At 56.4% G+C, this 19,661-nt stretch overlaps 2 protein-coding genes across 2 annotated transcripts in view; one reads left to right on the top strand and one right to left on the bottom strand.

The window, feature by feature from the left end:
- The first annotated feature begins 283 nt into the window (after positions 1–283).
- Positions 284–6,028, top strand: LOC107119322 (dromaiocalcin-1-like). Its single transcript, XM_015421791.1, has 6 exons — positions 284–340; positions 2,406–2,488; positions 2,723–2,817; positions 4,360–4,494; positions 4,817–4,931; positions 5,829–6,028. Exons 2-6 carry the CDS (start codon positions 2,422–2,424, stop codon positions 5,888–5,890), a joined length of 474 nt encoding a protein of 157 aa, XP_015277277.1. The 5' UTR covers positions 284–340; positions 2,406–2,421; the 3' UTR covers positions 5,891–6,028.
- A 2,519-nt stretch (positions 6,029–8,547) lies between these two features.
- Positions 8,548–19,661, bottom strand: part of CPT1B (carnitine palmitoyltransferase 1B) — a 28,505-nt gene continuing 17,391 nt past the window's right edge. Inside the window, exons 15-19 of the mRNA XM_015421792.1 lie at positions 18,255–18,389; positions 14,151–14,303; positions 11,916–12,029; positions 11,628–11,720; positions 8,548–8,935 (exon numbers count right to left, since the gene is read on the bottom strand). Coding sequence (XP_015277278.1) covers positions 8,846–8,935; positions 11,628–11,720; positions 11,916–12,029; positions 14,151–14,303; positions 18,255–18,389 — 585 coding nt within the window. The 3' untranslated portion in view covers positions 8,548–8,845. The remainder of the gene's footprint in view (positions 8,936–11,627; positions 11,721–11,915; positions 12,030–14,150; positions 14,304–18,254; positions 18,390–19,661) is intronic.

Here is a 19,661-nt window from a genome sequence, read left to right as displayed (position 1 = left end):
GACAGGGCATTGAGAACTGGAGAAACTGCAGCATTTTGTATGGGCTTTGCTTTTTCTCATCAAACCCCCCCCCCTTCAGCACTGTCATCAGGGGGCCTCTGCCTTTGATCCCTCTGATAATAGGACAGACCCCCAGTCAGAGGCGGGGCGAAGCCTGTCTGGTCTCTGTCCGCCAGCTGGCCTGCCACCTGTTCGCCTCCTCCTCCTCCTCCTCCTCCTCCTCCTCGCCAGGCCTCCTCCCTCCCAGGCGGTCTATAAATGCCCTGCGACTGGCTGGCCTCTCCCACAGCTTGACCGTCTTTCCTCCCTCTGGGCCAGACAGACAGAGCGGGACAAACAGGTACCTCCCTGCCTTACCATCTGCCTCCCTGAGCGCTGCAAGGGGAAAAAAGCCATCGGTGGGTGAGTGGAAGGCAATGCTCCCTCTAAGCTGCGGAGTCTTGTGAGCAAAAATTATGCTTTGTGAGCAACTGGCATTAAAGTTGTGTGCCAGCAATTTGGCTACTGCATAAATCAGTTTGCTCTGGAGCCCTCCTTCCTGGGCGAAGGCAAAAATGTGTGAGCTGGAGGCTAAAAAACTGTGAGTTAGCTCACACTCACTCAGCTTAGAGGGAACACTGGTGGAAGGTGGGGGTTCCTTTAAAGCAGGCCAGGAATTTAGTCAAGAGGAGCCTGGGGCCACTGCAGGAGCGGCCAGGAGAAGCTGCTGTTGGGGGCAAGCGCTCCCCCCCCTTCGCGGAGGAGCTCTGCCAGTTCGGTGCCTTCCTCGGATGCGCATCTTGTGCAGCAGGCCCCCTCCTCCCCCCCTGACCTCTCAACAGAGCCCTGCCACAAGCCTTTGGCTGGTTCCAGCTGCCACTGACCCCTTGCAAAGTATTGAACAGAAGAGGGGTTTTTTGCTTTGCCTTCCTTGCTGTGAGGTATACATTCTCTCCCCCACCCCTCTATGTGTTGTTCCTCCTTTGTTTTTGTAGACAAGGTTTTATGTGTTTTTATACACACTGCAGTGAGTTTACTGGCCAAACCCAGACCCGTATTTCAAGGGCCAGCCAGGCCCACCATCTACCAGAACGTTTATTCTCCCTGCCCCTCCCTTTTTCAGCCTGCTGTTGTCCCACTCTGGGGCTAAGAATTTTGGCTTTTCTTTCTGCACTGAGAACTTCGGCCCCAGCAGGGGAAAAAATTGCCCCACAAGCCACAAAGCCCTGGCTAAGGGCCTGCCCCTTTGGGATCCCTTTCAGAGGGTTAGCCTGCCGTGTCGGTCTGCCCTAGAAGAGCCAACCCGAAGCGAGTCCAGCTTTTCCAGGCCGGTTTCGAGAGTCAGAGCTCAGACAACGGGAGCTTTGATTCTTGAAAACTCATATCTCCCCCCCCCCCTAAAAAAAGCCTTTTGGTCTCTAAGGGGCCGCTGGACCCATCAATGGATGCTTCTCACCTTTGGAAATCAGCCCTGCAGCCCGAGATACCTCTTTGTTTGATCAGAGAGCTCAGGCGAAGAGCAAAGATTGCCACTCAGAATTCCCCGGCTGCTGCTTTAGCAGACTGCATGAAAAGGGCCCTCTTTCCTACCAGGAGTGGCGGCTTTTGTCTTGCAGGAGAGAATCCTGTTTCAGAACTTCACTCACGAGCCTCAGAAAGACACTTGAGTAGATTAGATCCAAGCACCTTGGAGACCAGGGAGTGTGGCAGAGTGCTTAACAGATGGTTGCAGTACCTGGTGGTGGCATGCAGCTGTCTTGACCCGCTGAACGGAAAGGTCCTGGGCAACGCTCCCTCTAAGTTGTGGAGTCTTGTGAGCAAAAATCCTACTTTGTGAGCTACTGGCATCAAAGCTGTGAGCGAGCGGTTTGGCTGCTGCATAAATCAGTTTGCTCTGGAGCCCCATCCCTTCCTGAGCTAAGACAAAAATCTGTGCGCTGGAGGCTAAAAAACTGTGAGCTAGCTCACACTGACTCAGCTTAGAGGGAACACTGGTCCTGGGGTGGGTCAGGGCTCCCCATTCTGTCCTCTCTCCCGGGTCAGCCCCTTGGGGGCCAGGGCCTTCCTCCCCTTTGCATGGCGGAGTCCCTGGCGGCTGCCAGAAGCCAACTCGGGTGGGAAGGTCAGCCTGCCCGTCTCAGAGCCCAGGCCGAGAACATCCCTCCTGACTGGTGGCTGGTAAAGCCACCTGGAGTGCCACAGAACCAAAGGTAAAGCCACCTGGAGTGCCACAGAACCAAAGGGGATGGCCAGGCGGGTCAGGCAAGGCCTGCTGCAGTGAGCCTCACCGTGGCACTCAGGAAGGAATGCACAAGAGCCAGAACGAGCCCCCCCCCCATGCGAGTGTGAAATTTGACTGATACCCTCCTGCTCCTAACATTTTGCTCATAAAGACCTCAACGAGGTCTTCCTCCTTCCCTCCCCAGGTGAAGGATCTGGAAGATGGTGCTGCCTGCCCACTTCAGCTTGGGCCTCCTTGTCTGCCTTGCGATCGGACCCTTCGTGAGCCGTGAGTACCCCGCAGGGTCCCTAGTTTGGAGACTTGCGTCTCTTCCCTTCCCTCTCTCTTTGGGCTTCCCACACGGAAGGGACCGTCCCAGACAGTCCAGGCTCAAGAGATGGCCCTCACACCGGGGGGGGGGGGGGGGGGAGGAATGGGGGGGGGGGAGACCAATCCCTCCCTGCCCCTTCCCTGTGTGTGTCTGAGAGGTTCTCCATCTCCCCACCCCTTCTGTCCATGCAGGTGGCCAGGCGGCCGCGTGCCCCAGAACTTGGCTCTCCTACAACGGCAACTGCTATGGCTACTTCCCCCAGGAGGTGACCTGGAGGCAGGCGCAGGTGAGTGGCAGAGGGCGGAGAGCCCGGTTAGGAGTGCCAGTTTGGTGTAGTGGTTATGTGTGCGGACTCTAATCTGGGAGAACCGGGTTTGGTTCCCCACTCCTCCACATGCAGCTGCTGGTGTGACCCTGGGTCAGTCACAAGTTCTCTCAGAGCTGTTCTCTCCAGGGCAGTCCTCGCAAGAGTTCTTCCAGCCCCACCTACCTCACAGGGTGTCTGTCGTGGGAAGGGATTGTAAACTGCTCTGAGACGGCTTCAGGTAGTGAAGGGCAGGGTAGGAATCCAATCTCTTCTTTCTCTTCTGCCACCAGGGCTGTGTGGAGGGAGGGGGGGGTTGGGGAAGACCTGGGAATTCAGTAGGGGGAATACCGGGGGTGGGGGTGTCAGTTGTCTCTGATTCCCAGAATCCTCCCTGCAGCGGTTGGCAGAAGGGGGCTGGACCCTGCTCCCAAATCAAGGGAAATGGGGTGTGCCTTGTCTACACGTGAATATTTCCAACAAGTTCAAGCCCTGCTCACAAGATATAGTGAACGGGCCACGTAGCGTATTAGGTTGCCAGCCTCCAGGTGGTGCCTGGAGCTCTCCTGGAACCACAACTGTTCTCCAGATGAGAGAGGCCCGTCCCCCCTGAAGCAAATGGCTGCTTTGGAGGGTGGGCTTGGTGGCACTGCACCCTGCTGAGGCCCCTCCCCTCCCAAACCCCGGACTCCACCACCCCCAATCTCCAGGAATTTTCCAACCCAGAATTGGAACCCTGTACAGTCTACCCTGGATCTGTGTACTCTCGTTATACGTTCGACACATGTGCAACTGAACATGCAATTTGAATCCTGCCTTTATCTAGGTATTGGTCCCTGGTTTCATATAGAAGGCGCTTGCTCTTTCTTACAAACACCGTAGAAAAGAGCAACCGTCCAGCAGCACTGTAAAGACTTGCAAAAAATTGTGGCAGGGTGTGGAGCTTTCGTGAGCCACTGCTCACCTCTTCCGGGTGCACAGGTGTTATGTATGCGGTCCGCCACAAGGCACCCGCAAGAAAGGTCGGAGCTTGGCTCCTCAGGACAATAGGACCTCGGATCCTAGTTCCCCACCCTAGCTGGCCAATGGGCTCCGTGGCGGGAAATTCAAACCCTCCAATGGAGTGGGAGGCCCGTGGACGGGGGTGTATATAGTTGGCCTTGCAGGGCCGTTGTTGTCTTCATGTTAAGTACGTAATAAACGTGTGCAACTGCATGTCGTCGTCCAAGTCCTCCATGCGGCGAACCCAGTACTTTTCAGTGGCGACGAAGGTGGGAAGACAACCAATGCAATTCATTGTTACTTGTGGAAAGGACATTGGTCCCAACCCCAGAGCTGGACAAGTTGTGGGGGACCCATCTAGGACTGTCCAATCAAGATAAAGCACTTTGCAGCATAAGATGTCAAACTTTGGGTGGTGGGGTGGGGGGTGGCTGTGACTTGGCACGGTCGGTCTTGCTGCAGGGCAGGCAGCTTGGCAGGAGGGTCTCCTCTTTCCTCTCTCCCCCTCCACCCCCCCCCCAGGCTCACTGCCAGCGCCAGAAGGCCAGCCTGGCTTCCATTCTGGACAAGAACGAGCACTACGCCGTCGCGGACTTCCTGCACCGTACCCAAGCGGACGACGAGAACGTGTGGATCGGGTTCTCTATCCCTTCGAGGGTGAGTGAGGGCCCCTCCTGGGTTCCAGCCCAAGGCTCCCTCTCAGCTGTGGAGGGTCTTGTGAGCAAAAATCCCACTTTGGGAGCTGCCGGCACTCAACGTGTGAGCGAGCGATTGGGCTGCTGCATCGGTCAGTTTGCTCTGGAGCCCTCCCTTCCTGCGCTGAGACAAACACGTGTGAGCCGGAGGCTAAAAAACTGTGAGCTAGCTCACACTCACTCAGCTTAGGGGGAACACTGCAGAGAATGGGTCAAGAGCCACACAGGGGAAGAGCCAAGCGGTTCCCTCTCCACATTCCTTTCCTTCTCTCTCGCCTTCGCAGAGCCGGGGGTGGGTCTGGGCTGACGGCAGCCCGGTGAGCTACACCGCCTGGGAAAGGTCCAAGCCCTCTCCTTTTGCAAGAAACGAGCACTGCGCCCAGCTGGACGAGGATGCAGGTGAGTGGGGAGGGATGTCTGAGCAAATTTCAGGGGGGGGGGTGACAGACAGGCAGCTTTGCCTGGGGCGCGGCACGGGGACGTATTCAGATCACTAAACTGCGGAACTCACTGCCACTTGATAATGAGAGGGCAGGTCACATAAACAGCATGACCGAAGAACCCCCCTCCGCTACAATGGCCTTATATTGTTTCCACGTTGTAATTGCGAATTGAAGCAATCCCCGGGAGGCTGGAGGGGGAGGGAGAGCGAGCTCCGTGAGGGGGAGGGGGAGCAGCAGGAAGTGCACGGTGCCCCCGGGGCAAGGGCAGGGGGGGGGGGGGGGGGAGATGCAAAGGCCCCACCTCTGAGGCCGGGCTTGCTGCATGCACCTTTGCGTAACCTCAGGACAGGCAGAAATCCAAGCTGTGCTGTTCCCTGCCATGGAGAGGACGGAAGGGGTCCCTGAGTGAATTTCTCTCTCTCCCCCCCAATCTGCTGCTCTGAGGACAGACAGGGGGCAGGAAGCTGCCTCCCCCCCCACCTCAAGCTTCTGCCTGCCTGCAGTCACGGGGGGGGGGGGCTCAGTTCCCCTGGAGAAAGTGGCTGCTTTGGAGGGTGGACTCTGGGCCATTCCAGCCCAGCGAGGCCCCTCCCGCCCCCAGATATCCCCCGAACCTCTGAGCCCAGAGCCAGCCCCCCTAGAAAGCCACCCTCTGGGGTCTCCATCGGTGGACGGTGACTTTGGGGGCACGGGAAGCCATGCCCATGGCTGGGTTTGGGAGGCATCGCTTGGGCACGGAGGAGGGCGTGGCCTGGGCGCGGCCAAAGGGCAGGCTGGGGGCCTCAGCTGGATTGGGGGCAAGGAGGGCCCCCTGCCGTCCCGTGCCGGGCCTGATCCTCCTTCCTCCTTCCAGGTTTCATGGAGTGGGACAACGACTCCTGCAATGACCGGAACCCTTTCCTCTGCAAGCTGTAGGCGAAGCACCGGTGTGGCTGACACAGGCCCCCCCCCCAGGTCCTGCATGTGACCCCTCCTCTGCAGCCCTCGTGTGTGTCACCTCCCAACTCCTTCGTTCCCGGCCCATCCCTCTGACACTGGCAATAAACCCCTCCCTGAGCACACAGAACTGCGTCTGGCGTCTTCAGTCCCTGCGATGGCTGCGCCTGCCACGAAACCCGAGGCCAGCCTGGCTCTCCCTCCGTGGCCCTGTGGATTTTGCGTAGACCTGCTGCTTTTCTCTCTCTTTGCAAGAGCCCTGTGTTTCCCCAGGAAGGCCGGGGGCGGGGGGCGGGCTGCACACTGGAAAGTTTGGGGTAGAAAACCAGCGGGGGGGTAAAAAGGGGGGGGGGGGGGGGGGAGAGCGCCTTTGTGCCTGGGGTGGGCAGGCAGAGCAGAAGAGCTGCACAGGTTGGATTTCTGCCTGCTGTGCAGCTGGTTCGAGGCACAGAGCTTATGCCCGGCACAGACGATGGCAAGCGGAACTTCTCTACGATGGCACACTTAGAATAGGGGACCTCGGCTCCCCAAAGCCCTTTTCGAAGTTAGCTGCGAGAAGTCCGTAAAAACGGTATTTTAAAAGGCACCACCTTCTCAAGAACATTCCTATTCAAACCAATGGAAGAGCCCTGGTTGAAGCGGGTGCTCAAATGCAGCTTCAGTGGACTCTTCGGGACTTCCTTTGCAGACCCCATCGTCAAGAGTGTCAGACGAGTATCGAGAAAAGAGCAAGAGTCCCGGAGCACCTTCAAGAGTAACAAAATGTGGGGCGGGGCAGGAGCGTTCGTGGTTCACAGCTTATGCTGTGACTCATGAAAGCCCCTCCCTTGCCACCAATTTTGTTCGTCTTCAAGGTGCTCCTGGACTCCTGCTCTTTTCTCCTGCTACAGACAGACTCAAAAGGTGACCCGTCTGAGACTAGTATCTGGGAGAGCTGAGTTCGAATGCCCACTCATGCCACGGAAGCCCACCGGGTGATCTCAAGCTGGTCGCTCTCTCTCAGCCTAACTTTCCTCCCTGGGTTTCTGTGAGGACAAAATGGAGGAGAATGACGTCAGCAGGGGGTACAGATGAGCTGCGGTGGCTCAAGGGGTTAAGACGCTGAACTGCAGGCTGTGGAAGGTTCAGAGACCCAAGTTGCCGCATGACGGAGTGAGCTCCCGTCTCTAGTTCCAGCTCCTGCCAACCTAGCAGTTCGAAAGCAAGAAATTGCAGGTAGATAAATAGGTGCCAGTTCGGTGGGAAGGTAACAGCGTTCCCTGCGCCTTGGTGTTTAGTCATGCCGGCCACATGACTACGGAAACGTCTTCGGACAGCGCTGGCTCTTCGGCTTTGAAACGGAGATGAGCACCGCAACCCTAGAGTCGGACTCGACTGGCTTTCGAGCAAGGGAACCTTTACCTTTTTACAGATGAATTACATGCCCGTTGCAGCCCTGCCCCCACACTGACTGGCCGCCTGGCTCCAGCCACCCGGCTCCAGCCACCCCTGGGGCAACACACCCTGTTTCTTATTTGAAAGCTTTATCTGCGGCGCTCTCACACGTCTGCCCCGATCTCCGTGGCTCTGAGCCTCCAGGGGCCACCAGGGAGGGTAAGAGGCCCCTGCGGCACTCGGCCGATGTGGCATATGTGCCCATGTGCTTAAAGGGTCTGACGAAATCAGAGCTCAGGACCAGCCACCCAGAACTGCACAGCATTCCTTGGGACGGTCCTGCTATTAATAATAATAATAATAATAATAATAATAATAAAGTCCATGAGTCACCAGGTCCAAATGGTATAACCCGGGAGTGCTTAAAGAACTCAGAAATGAAACTGGTGTTCTTCTATCACAAGTATGTAATTTAACATCCACTCTTGTGTTTTAAAAAGGGGGGGGACTGGTTAAAAGGGGGAAGCGGGGGGGGAGGGAGGAGTTTTCACAGTGGAGGGAGGTCAGCGGCAGCGGAGTCTCCGGGGGTCGTATGTTGGGACGACCGCTATTCAGTTTGCGCATCTATGGCCTGGAACTGGGGGTGAAAGCTGTGGATGTCGCCACATGGTTCACAGCCTGAGAGGGCCGGGAGAGGCTCCGGAGGACTTCTCCGGACTGGGTGAGTGGGCAACCAAACGATGGACGGAAGCGAATGCCGGCACCCAGTCAGCCACGCTGGGACCAAACCCGCTCATTCCATGGACTTACTGAACTGAGGCTGACGGACCAAGAGAAGGCCTTCCCTGGTGGTGGACCGGCTGCCAGAAACGTGGGCTCGGTGGGCAGCAGCAGTGGTTTTCATCGAGGCCACCTCCCTGTTTGGGGGCACCAGAAGGAAACTGCCACGACCGTCACAGCCTCGTGCTCGGCTCTGGTTGTTTCCACACCCAGAGAGGCTCCACTCCAAGGGCTGGGGAGAGGGTGGGCCAGGGCCGTGGCCTGAGCTCCCTGCCGCCGGCGGACACGTGATGCTCGGCCAGGTGGACCCTTACCAGTCGGTTCCAGCAGGGCTCTTCGGATGTTCTCAGAAGCTCAGCTGTCGGCAGGTCATCGCATCTTCCTTCTGAAGCCTCCGAAGCTGCCCACTGACGCCTCCAGGCGGCTCCCCCCCCCGCCCCAGTTCAACCCCCTCCTCCTTTCCCACCTGTTTTGAGGCAGAGGGAGACCACGGAGAGAGACCCATCCATCACCTGCCCATCCACACACCAGAGGCAGCCAGAAATTATCCTCTTTTATCCTTTGACATCACATCAGCTCTCCCCCCCCCCTCCTCCCCACACATCCTCCGGGGTCCACTGTGGGGGGGGGGTCCTGGGCAGGGCACAGACGTGTAGAGAGGCTGGAGTCTGACCTGGGGTCCAGGAACCACCTTCTCCCTCCGTGTGCTGGGTGCTCTGTGGCCAGTGGGCAGCTTGCTGGGGCCGTCTTCAGTGGCATGGGGTGTGAGGGCCCCCCCCCTCAGTTGGCCATTTTCCTGGGCGGGGTGTCAAAGAGGGCCGCAATGTCCAGCAATGCCTGGCGGATGTTCCTCCCAAAGCGCTTGGAGTCCTGCAGGGAGGGGAAGAGAAGACCAGGTCTCCAGGGTCCCCGTCGGAGCCCTCTCAGGGCCGTGGGAGCCAACTGCCCAGACCCCTCGCCAGTCACAGACCCCTGCAGGGCCAGCAGGGCATGGCCGGCATGAGCAGGAGGAGGCAGCCAGGGCCAGCCAGAGGAAGGGACCTCCTCCCCTTTGCCCTGGAGCATTTGCACCACCAGTCCTTAGTACGCTCCTCCCGGGCTTCCCTGGGCACAGAGCTGGCAGTGTGCTCCCGAGGCCTCTGAGCACCTCCAGATTTCGGAATGGAACACACACATGAAGCTGCCTTCTCCTGAATCAGACCTTTGGGTCATCAGGGTAAGTCTTGTCTACTCACTGGAGATGCCAGGGACTGAACTTGGGACCATCTGCATGCCAAGCAGAGGCTCTGCCACTGAGCCACGGCCCCTCTTGACAGCTCTTCAGGGTCTCAGGCGGAGGTCTTTGCCATCACCTCCTGCCTGGTCCTTTTCTAGCTGGAGATGCCGGGGATTGAACCCGGGACCTTCTGCGTGCCAAGCAGAGGCTCTGCCACTGAGCCACGGCCCCTCTTGACAGCTCTTCAGGGTCTCAGGCGGAGGTCTTTGCCATCACCTCCTGCCTGGTCCTTTTCTAGCTGGAGATGCCGGGGATTGAACCCGGGACCTTCTGCGTGCCAAGCAGAGGCTCTGCCACTGAGCCACGGCCCCTCTTGACAGCTCTTCAGGGTCTCAGGCGGAGGTCTTTGCCATCACCTCCTGCCTGGTCCTTTTCTAGCTGGAGATGCCGGGGATTGAACCCGGGACCTTCTGCGTGCCAAGCAGAGGCTCTGCCACTGAGCCACGGCCCCTCTTGACAGCTCTTCAGGGTCTCAGGCGGAGGTCTTTGCCATCACCTCCTGCCTGGTCCTTTTCTAGCTGGAGATGCCGGGGATTGAACCCGGGACCTTCTGCGTGCCAAGCAGAGGCTCTGCCACTGAGCCACGGCCCCTCTTGACAGCTCTTCAGGGTCTCAGGCGGAGGTCTTTCCCATCACCTCCCGCCTGGTCCTTTCTAACTGGAGATGCTGCCAGGGATTGAACCTGGGACCTTCTGAATGCCAAGCAGGGGCTCTTCCACTCTGAGCCACAGTCCCTTCCCAGGCCTAAATGCTCCTGGGTGCAGCTCCCACAGATTCAGACTGATCGCATCAGAAGGGACTCTGAGGCTGAAGAGCACAGCCGCCCCCTGCCTGCAGATCAGCTTACAGAAGGCACCATCTTACTCATTCATTTGGAATTGTCCCCCCCCCCCCCGGTTTTGGTTCCGTCAAGTAGGTGGGGCAGCAGACACAGCGTTAAACAGCTCATGCCAGACAAGAGAGCTGGACACGGCCAGGGGGAAGAGCCCTGTGAAACAAGACTCTTTGGAGTGGATGTCCAAAGGCGGAGCAGGAGGGACATCCCTGGGGAGGAAGGTGCACAGCTTTGGGGCCACCACCAAAAAGTCCCTGTGGTGAGTAAGCATCCTCAGCACCTCAGGCAGTGGAATAGCATGGAGCGGGATCCCTAGAGGTGATCTGGGCATGCAGTTAGACTCCTCAGGGGGAAGGCGTTTCTCAAGAGCAGTGTTCCCTCTAAGCTGAGTTAGTGTGAGCTAGCTCACAGTTTTGTAGCCTCCGGCTAACACATTTCTGTCTTAGCTCAGGCTCCAAAGCAAACCGATTTATGCAGTAGCCAATTCGCTCGCTCACAACTTTAATTCCAGGAGCTCACGAGGTTGAATTTTTGCTCACGGGACCCCACGGCTTAGAGGGAGCGTTCCTCAAGAGCCTCAGTGGCGGGGGAGGTGGGTAGCCATGGAGCTGGGAAAGTGAAGGACAGCCGCTTCACGCCTGCAAGGAACTAAAAACACGCGCCGTGTGTTTCACCATGGTGGCACTGGCCAGGGGCTGTGCGCTGTGAGGATCGTGGCCGTGCCCCTCTTGTGCTTGCCTCTTTGTGCCAGTGGCCACTTTCCCTCTTGCCGGCCTTCTCTTGGCAGCTCTGCCAAGATCAGCACCAGAGAAGAAAGCATGCAAGCTACAGCGAGCGCAGCCAAAGGCCGGGATCCTCCACGGCAGAAGGGGAAGGAAGGAGGTCTGTGAACGGACCCTCGGCGGGGGCTGTCCGGAAAATGGGAGCCTTTCAGAAGCAGTCCTGCCTTGTCTCGGGAGCAGGGCCGGCTCGCTCACTAGGCAAACTAGGCATTCGCCTAGAGTGGGCCAGCCCTTAGGGGCGTCAAACTGCACCCGGCCCCCCAGCCAAAAGCCCCCCTACCCAGCTTGGCCCATTCCTGCGACCTGCCAGCCTGTGGGAGGCTCCGCCGGCAGGAGCCGGGAAAGGCGCTGGGTGAGGCAGCAGCTGGGCAAAGTTGGTCAGTCGGTGCGGAAATCCTCTGGCCAGTGGTGGCAGCAGCAGCAGCAGCAGCACCCGAGGGAGGGGGGAGGGGGCAGTGCACAGGGGACGCCAGAAGGGATCCTTGCCTAGGGTGCAAAATAAGCTGGGGCCGGCCCTGCTCGGGAGGGTGGACTTGCCACAGCTGCAGTGGCACCCTGGCAGGATCCCTCCAACCGACACCCCCACTGGCTCTAGAGAGGCCCCCCACCTCGGTCTGGGAGGGGCTGGACGGCCCAGCGGCACGGCCCCTCCCTCTCCCATCCACTCACCGTCTGCGGGCTGGAGTGCTTGCTAGAAACGTGGAAGGTGATGAGGTGCTCTCCGGCGATGATGTAGGAGACTCCGTAGCCGTCGTTGGCCACCTGCAGGGACAGTGTCGGATAGCCCGGCCCCAGGCAAAGGCGTGGCCAGAAACACAGGGAGGGGAACCCCCTCGCTGGATGGACCCCCACGGGGCACGCTCTGCCTTCCCCCAGCCCCTCCCTAGCCTTTGGAGTCTGTTGGCATGCACGCACTCAGTCTCGGGGCCTCGGGAGACCCAAGCAAGCCAGACTCACCGGCCCAAAGCCACCGCCGGGGGAAACGTGATCCGGATTCGTCTCCAGGTCAAACATCCTGATCTGCTGCTGCGGAGTCTGGCTGGTGGAGAGGCGCCAGGGCTCGGACAGCACCTGCGGATGGGGGCAGGGTCAGGGTCGCTTCGGATTGGGGTGGGGCTCCCACTACACGGGGCCAGGCTGCTTGCGGGACCTCCTGCCCCCCCTCCCACCGCCCCAGGGCGGCTTCGGACACACAAAACTGGCCAAACGCAGCAGAGCCCGCTTGTCAAAAGAGTTAGAGGAGGGCGAAAAAGACGATCGGGGAGTTGGAGCACCTTCTCGATGAGGAAAGGCTGAAGAGCCTGGGACTTTTCAGTTCAGAAAAGAGACGGTTAAGAGGGGGGCACGAGGGAGGGTGTGAAGAAATGCATTTTTCCCCTGGGAGGTTTGAGGTGAGCAAAGCCTTCCAGAGACCAGGCTGGGAAGGAGGAAGTCAGTCAATGGCTTTCCAGGCTCACCTCAGCTACCTCTTAAGAAATGCTAATAGATTTCTGGAGGAATGAAATGCTAGAAGGACACCCAGGAAGGAAATGATTAGGATTTCCAGGAAACGCTTCTTTGACCTGGCTTGACTGGGTCAGTGGGAGGGGAAATGAACATGATAAAAACTCCTTGCAGGTGGAAGGAGATCTCTTTTCCTTGGGTGCTGCATCCAGGAGTGGACACAGACCTCTCCGCTGGGAAGGCAGCCATTGCCCATGTGGTTGGCCTGGACATCTGAAGGGAGCTTCAAGGTAATGAAAACGCTGTAGAGATCTGTAACTTCCTAAGAAAAAGGAGCCTGTCCTATTTTAACATCTGATAGGGCATGTATAGAGAGAGGGACATAGGATTTGTGTTTTACCCATTTCCTTTGGTTCCTTTGCTCAATCTGGTGCTGTGCTAACTTTGGATGTTGGCCGTGGTACTCTGTACCACATAGACCTCCACTGTCTCAGACACGCTATTTTAAATGGAGCACCGGGGGAAGACAGGCAGCCCGCAAGTGGCTATTCCTCAAGGGACACCCGAGGCAGTAAACTATCCCCATGTTGACCAGGTGCTGGGCAGCGGGAGACACAGAGGCAAGGCGATCCCATACAGTGGTCAGGTGGTGGTGGTAAGCTACCCAAAAGTGGAAGAAAAGCCCCTCCAGATATGAGAAGAACCCAGGAGGGCAGGGCGGACATGGGCCCTCCAGGCCAGAGCAGGGGCGTTCCATCACAGAGTTTTCTAAAATTGTGTTTGGGATGGAGAGAGTGGAGAAAGAGAAATCGTTCTCCCTCTCCCAAAAGATTAGAGCTCGAGGGCATCCAACAAAGCTGATGGGCAATCGTTTCAGGACGGACAGAAGAAAACACTGCTTTACACAGACAGTGATTAAAATGTGGAATTCGCTGCTAGAGGATGTAGTGATGGCTGCAGGAATAAACAGCTTTAAAAGGGGTGTCAGCAAGCTGCCAATTTTCTTTCTGTCTGTATTTTACATGTATGCGCTTGCCTGCTTTAGAGTTCATATGTAAACCTGTTGATGCGCTTAATTGCTTGGCTGCTGGAACATGTATATCTCTCAAGGCCACAGGTAGTTGGCTGCTGGAACATGTATATCGCTCAAGGCCATGGGTGGTTCGCTGCTAGATAGTTGCTGGGGTGATCTCATGGAGAGCCGTGGGAAGATTTGTTTTGCTAACTAGAATCGTTTGCTCCCAGGCCCGATGGCGCGCGCGGGAAGTCCCGCAATTGAGCCTCAACTGTTTGAATGTACTATAACCTGTCATGCTCATTGCTTTTCCCTCATTCCTAACAGTGATCCTGTACATGCACCTATAGCTTCAAATAAAGTAAAACCTTTCTACAAGAGTGTACGTCATTGATGCTGTGGGGAAGCCTGACAAGGGGATAAAGTCCATTCATGGAGGAGAGGTCAATAAGTGGCTGCTCGCTACAGTGACTGAAGGGAACCTCCATGTTCAGAGGCACTAAACCTCTGAATCCCAGAGCCAGGAGGCAACCTCAGGGGAAGGCCTTGGATTCTCTGCCCTGTTCTTGGCCCTCCAGAGGAACTGGTTGGCTCCTGTGTGAGACAGGATGCTGGAATAGAGGGACCCTCACTGGCCTGATGCAGCAGGGTTCTTCTCATGTTCGTATGAGTTGCCTGGCAGAGCAGGCTGTGCCACCCCACCCCACCCCCCACCCCCCGGCAGCAGTCCTCACCTGGGCCAGGAAGGGTGAGTCCAGCCCCAGGTAGCGGGACACCACATAGAGGCAGAAGAGGTGCCGGTCGATGCCAGCCCCGGTCATGGCCAGGCGGTACAGGTTCTGGTGCTTCTCAGCGGCTTCCCGGAAGAGCTTCAGGCACTCGGACGGCTGTGGGGAAACAAAGAGGTTCAGGGGCCTCACCTGGGCTGGCTCCAGAGATGGCAGCTGCCAGAGAAGGCTCCAGAGGTTCTGCTCCACCTCCCCCGGCCTTCCCAGCTGGGGCACCTCCCTTGGCATTCTGCCTACCAAGGCTGGCTCCAGAGAAAGAAGGGGGCGTCATTCAGAAGGCTTCTTTGCTGCCCGCCCTTCCAGCCAGCCCCTCCAGCCAAAAGCCCAGGAAGGTGGAGTCCATGGCTGCCCCCCAAAGCTTTCTGCTGCCTCTCGATCGCTCTCCAAACCTGTCTTGTATCTGACAAATGGAACTTTGACTCCCAAAAGCTCAGACCCTTGAAAATACCCTTGTTGGTCTCTAAGGGGCTACCAGGCTCAAAGCCGTCTCAAACCCTGTCTTGTCTTCTTCCACTGCAGCTCATGGCCTCTGAGAGAGACAGCGTTTGGCCACGGGGCCCTCTACAGTCCCTGCTGCCGGCAGAAATGCAGAACCACACCTTAAAAAGGATATTATAGCTTTGGAAAAAGTGCAGAAAAGGGCAACTCGAATGATAAAAGGGTTGGAACAGTTTCCCTATGAGGAAAGGTTAAAGCGCTTGGGTCTCTTTAGCTTGGAGAAACGACGACTGAGGGGTGACATGATCGAGGTTTATAAGATTATGCATGGGAAAGAGCAGGTAGAGAAAGAGGTACTTTTCTCCCTTTCTCACAATACATGAACTTGTGGGCACTCCATGAAACTGCAGAGCGGTCGGGTTAGAACGGATAAAAGGAAGTACTTCTTCACCCAAAGAGTGATTAACACATGGAATTCACTGCCACAGGAAGTGGTGGCAGCTACAAGCATGGACGGCTTCAAAAGGGAATTAGATAAGCATATGGAGCAGAGGTCCATCAGTGGCTATTAGCCACAAGGTATAGATAGGGACTCTGGGGCAAGTGATGCTCTGTCATCTTGGTGCTTGGGGGGGGGGGGTCAACAGTGGTATGGCTTCTAATGTCCTGGCCCCACTGGTGGACCTCCTGATGGCACTGGTATTTTTGGCCACTGTGTGACACAGAGTGTTGGACTGGATGGGCCTTTGGCCTGATCTAACATTGGCATCTCTTATGTTCTTATGAGTTTTTAAAGTGGATCTGTGTGACTGTCAGTCAGTCAATTATGAAAGTTAAGTATGAAAGTCAGAGTTAGGAGAGACAGTTGGGGAAAAAAAAGCAGTTGAAGTTGTTCAGTGGAAATTCAGTCAGTGAGAGAGGTGAAAGAATCTGTGTGGTATCCGAGAAGGATCAGTATATGTGCATTAAAGTGATACAGTTGACAAGCTCATTTATAGGAACCTTATTCCCAACCAGTTACATAATAACGAACCTCTTATTTTGTTCCCCTTTCAATAAATCCTCTTTTATTCAAGTTAATCCCAGAAATCATATCAATTATTCCTCAGGACCACAGAGACCCTTGAAAGCCTAGACCCTGGGTCACAATACCAACATAAGAAGCTGAGAGTGCATTTGGAATTTAGAAAATTCCTGGTGACAGCTGCAGCTACCTATTTTATAAACACCCAGTTTAATTTAAAGAGAAACCTTTTTGTTGTTGTTCAGTCGCACAGTCGAGTCCGACTCTTTGCGACCCCATGGACCAGATCACGCCAGGCCTTCCTGTCTTCCGCCGTCCTCTGAAGTTGGCTCAATTTCATGTTCGTTGCATCTATGACACTGTCTAACCATCTCATCCTTTGCCGTCCCCGTCTTCTTTGACCTTCAATCTTTCCCAGCATCAGGGTCTTCTTCTCCAGTGAGTGCTCCCTTCTCATTGGGTGGCCAAAGTATTTGAGCTTCAGTTTCATTATCTGGCCTTCCAGGGAACAGTCAGGGTTGATTTCTTTTAGGATTGACTGATTTGATCTTCTTGCAGTCCAAGGGACTCTCAAGAGTCTTCTCCAGCACCATAGTTCAAAAGAATCTATTCTTCGGCGCTCGGCCTTCCTTATAGTCCAACTCTCGCAGCCATACATGACTACTGGGAATACCATTGCTTTGACCATGCAGACTTTTGTTGGCAGGGTGATGTCTCTACTTTTTATCATGCTGTTGAGGTTCGCCATCGCTTTCCTCCCAAGGAGCAGGCGTCTTTTAATTTCATGGCTGCTGTCACAGTTCTAGTGTTTGGATTTCCCTTTCCCATGAGCCGCTGCAGTAGTCCGGCCCAACCTTTTCTGCTCTAAGGATCACACTCCGCCTGCCCACCCGCCTTTCTGGCCACCAGTCCTGAGGGCCTGCACAGCTGCGTCCAGATGTTCAGGTCTGGCAGGACCAGAGCACCCCATTTCCCCCAGCGGGAGCAAAAGAGAATCCGGCAGCCAGAGGGGGCGGGACATTCAAATGAAGATCTCCTGCTTCCTTCCACTCTGTTGCTGCAGAGGCAGGGCTTGGTGTCTCTCTTTCCCACAAGCCCAGAATTCTGCCAGAAGCCAAAAAGCATCCAGCACCAGAGCAAAAGGCCGCAGGGCGGGGGACCGCCTCCCCCTCCCGGCAGGCAAAGCGGGAGCAAACAGAAGCGGGGCGCGGGAGGATCCAAGCCGCAAGTCTCCGGCCTCCCAAGAACAGCCTCCTGAGAAAATACATCTTTTATGGAAGGCACAGAAATACACCTTACAAGGTTTCCAAATTATTTTTTTTGGGGGGTGTTTCAGGACAAGATGGTTAGCCGTGTTGGTCTGCCTGCAGCAGTAGAAAAGAGCCAGAGCCGCGGAGCACCTGAAAGACTGACAACATTTCTGGCAGGGGAGAGGAGCTTCCTTTGTGAGTCACGGCTCAAGTTCTTCAGAAGAGAACCGGGCAACTGTTGGGATTTGGGCTCAGAGCATCCTCAGGGTGGAGAGGAGCGGACCGGTGTGGATGGCATGGGATTGGATGCCCTTTGCAATACAAGGAACCGTTTCGGGCTCCCAGGCGGTTTGGCATCTTTCGCTGGAGTGGCTAACCCCCAGGGGGTAGCTGGAGGTCTCCCAGGATTACAACTCATCTCCAGATGATAGGAGATGAGTTCCCCTGGAGAAAATGGCCTCTTTGGAAGGTGGACTCTTGTCAGGTAGCCCTGTCATAGATCTGGAATGTGGAGGGGTACCCTCTCTCCTTCTCGTTCTCAGCTCACTCCTGCCCAGCTACTGTGTGCTCTTTACACTTGACCTTGCAGATGTTCCAGCTGCAGCTTCCATAGATGGGAAACTTAACAGCTTCTCTGCTATGCCCACTTGCTTTGCCGCACATGAGAACTATCTCCATTGGCTTAAGCTTACTGGGGGACAGTGTTCCCTCTAAGCTGAGTTAGTCTGAGCCAGCTCACAGTTTCTTAGCCTCCGGCTCACACATTTTTGTCTCAGCTCAGGAAGGGATGGCTCCAGAGCAAACTAATTTGTTCAGTAGCCAAATCGCTCGCTCACAACTTTAATGCCAGTAGCTCACAAAGTAGTTTTTTGCTCACGAGACTCCACAGCTTAGAGGGAACATTGCTGGGGGACTGTTTGATTTCACTATAAGTCCGAGGCCCTAGTACTGATGGCCATTCCTGACACAATGCTGTACACGTGTTCTTTAGTACTGGAACCACTAACAAACAGTTATCTTCTTATGAAGCCCTGTGTGGTGTTGACCTGACTAAGGAGCCTGGCCACTCTATGGCATTGAAGTCCCTCCCCTTCCCCAACCCCGCCCTCCTCAGGCTCCGCCCCCAAAATCTCCAGGTATTTCCCAGACCAGACCTGACAACTCTATCTTTGGCAAAGGTGACTGCGATGCTTGGTGAGCTCATCGGTGATATCCCCCCGCCCCCCCCACGTTCTCTGAGCCACCGCAAATTGGTCTGCCTCTTGGGGGGGCACTTTGGGAGGGGTCTGGAGGAGGGGAGGGGGAGGGGGCCCTCCAGTCCGGCCTCTCTGTACTCACACTGCCGTCTGGGTCTTCCATGCAGTGCACAAAGGCCGTTGCCTCGCGGGTGCAGGAGCGCACCGTCTCCGTGCGGCCCTCCCGGAAGAGCCGGGTCATGGAGGCCTCGTAGGTCAGGCAGAAGTAGCCCTTGTCCTGGAGGGAGCAGCAGGGAGAGAAAGGGAAGTCAGGGAGACACGAGGACCCCCTTTGGCTGCCACCGCCGCCACCCTTTGCAGTCTCGGCTGGGAGGCCCCGCTGGTCCGTTCTCCTTGGCTCACGGGGCCCGGGGGGGGGGGCGCAACAGGACATCAACGGCACCAGGGGATGCTGACTCTACTTCCCTTCCTGCCCCAAGCAGAGATGGTGGTGAGAAAAGGCCTTTAGAACCATGGCCTGAAACACCTCTTCTTCTCCCCCACCCCCCGCCTCTTTTTCTCTTTTGGGACTTCTGGCCTAATGAAGGATTCTGCAGGAAACTCCAAAGAGCTTGCCCACCCTGCTGTGTCTTTTGGGCTCGTCTGAAGAGGAGAAGAGAAGAGAAGAGGAGATTGGATTTATCCCCCGCCCTTCACTACCCAAAGGTGTCTCAGAGCGGCTTACGAACTCCTTTCCCTTCCCCTCCCCACAACAGACACCCTGGGAGGTAGGCAGGGCTGAGAGAGCTCTGACACAAACTGCTCTTTTTCAAGGACAGCTCTTATCAGAACTATGGCTTGCCCAAGGTCATCCAGCCAGGTGCAAGTGAAGGAGGAGTGGGGAATCAAACCTGGTTCTCCCAGATTAGAGTCCACGCACTTAACCACTACACCAAACTAGTGTAGAAAAAGAAGAAGTGGAGGAGGAGGAGATTGGATTTACACCCCGCCCTTCACTACCCAAAGGTGTCTCAGAGCGGCTCTCAATCTCCTTCCCCTTCCCCTCCCCACAACAGGCACCCTGTGAGGCAGGTGGGGCTGAGAGAGCTCTTGACAGAAACTGTTCTTTTTCAAGGACAGCTCTTATCAGAACTATGGCTTGCCCAAGGTCATCCAGCCAGGTGCGAGTGGAGGAGTGGGGGAATCAAACCCGGCTCTCCCAGATCAGAGTCCGCGCACTTTAACCCCTGTACCAAACTGGCTCCCACATGGATTGTGGTTTGTTTCCGGATTTCGATCCTGGACTAGGACAGCCGCAAACACCTTTTGCAAAGGAGATGCCCCCCTCCAGCCCACTGGGAAAAACTCCAGGCCCCGCCCCCCTCTGAGCCTAGGGGTGCCAACCTCCAGGTGAGCCCGGGGATCCCCTGGGGTTATGGCTCATCTCCGGCAACAGAGATCAGTTCCCCTGGAGAAAACGGCTGCTTTGGAGAGAGAACTCTTTGGCATTATAACCCACAGAGATCCTTCACCTCCCCAAAGCCCACCCTCCCCAGACTCCAAACCCCCC

The sequence above is a fragment of the Gekko japonicus genome, unplaced genomic scaffold (genome assembly GCF_001447785.1).
Source record: "Gekko japonicus isolate JY-2015 unplaced genomic scaffold, Gekko_japonicus_V1.1 scaffold4792, whole genome shotgun sequence".
Classification (NCBI taxonomy): Eukaryota; Metazoa; Chordata; class Lepidosauria; order Squamata; family Gekkonidae; genus Gekko; species Gekko japonicus.
The sequence above is the reverse complement of the archived record's forward strand: the minus strand, read 5'-3'. Positions and strand labels throughout refer to the sequence as shown.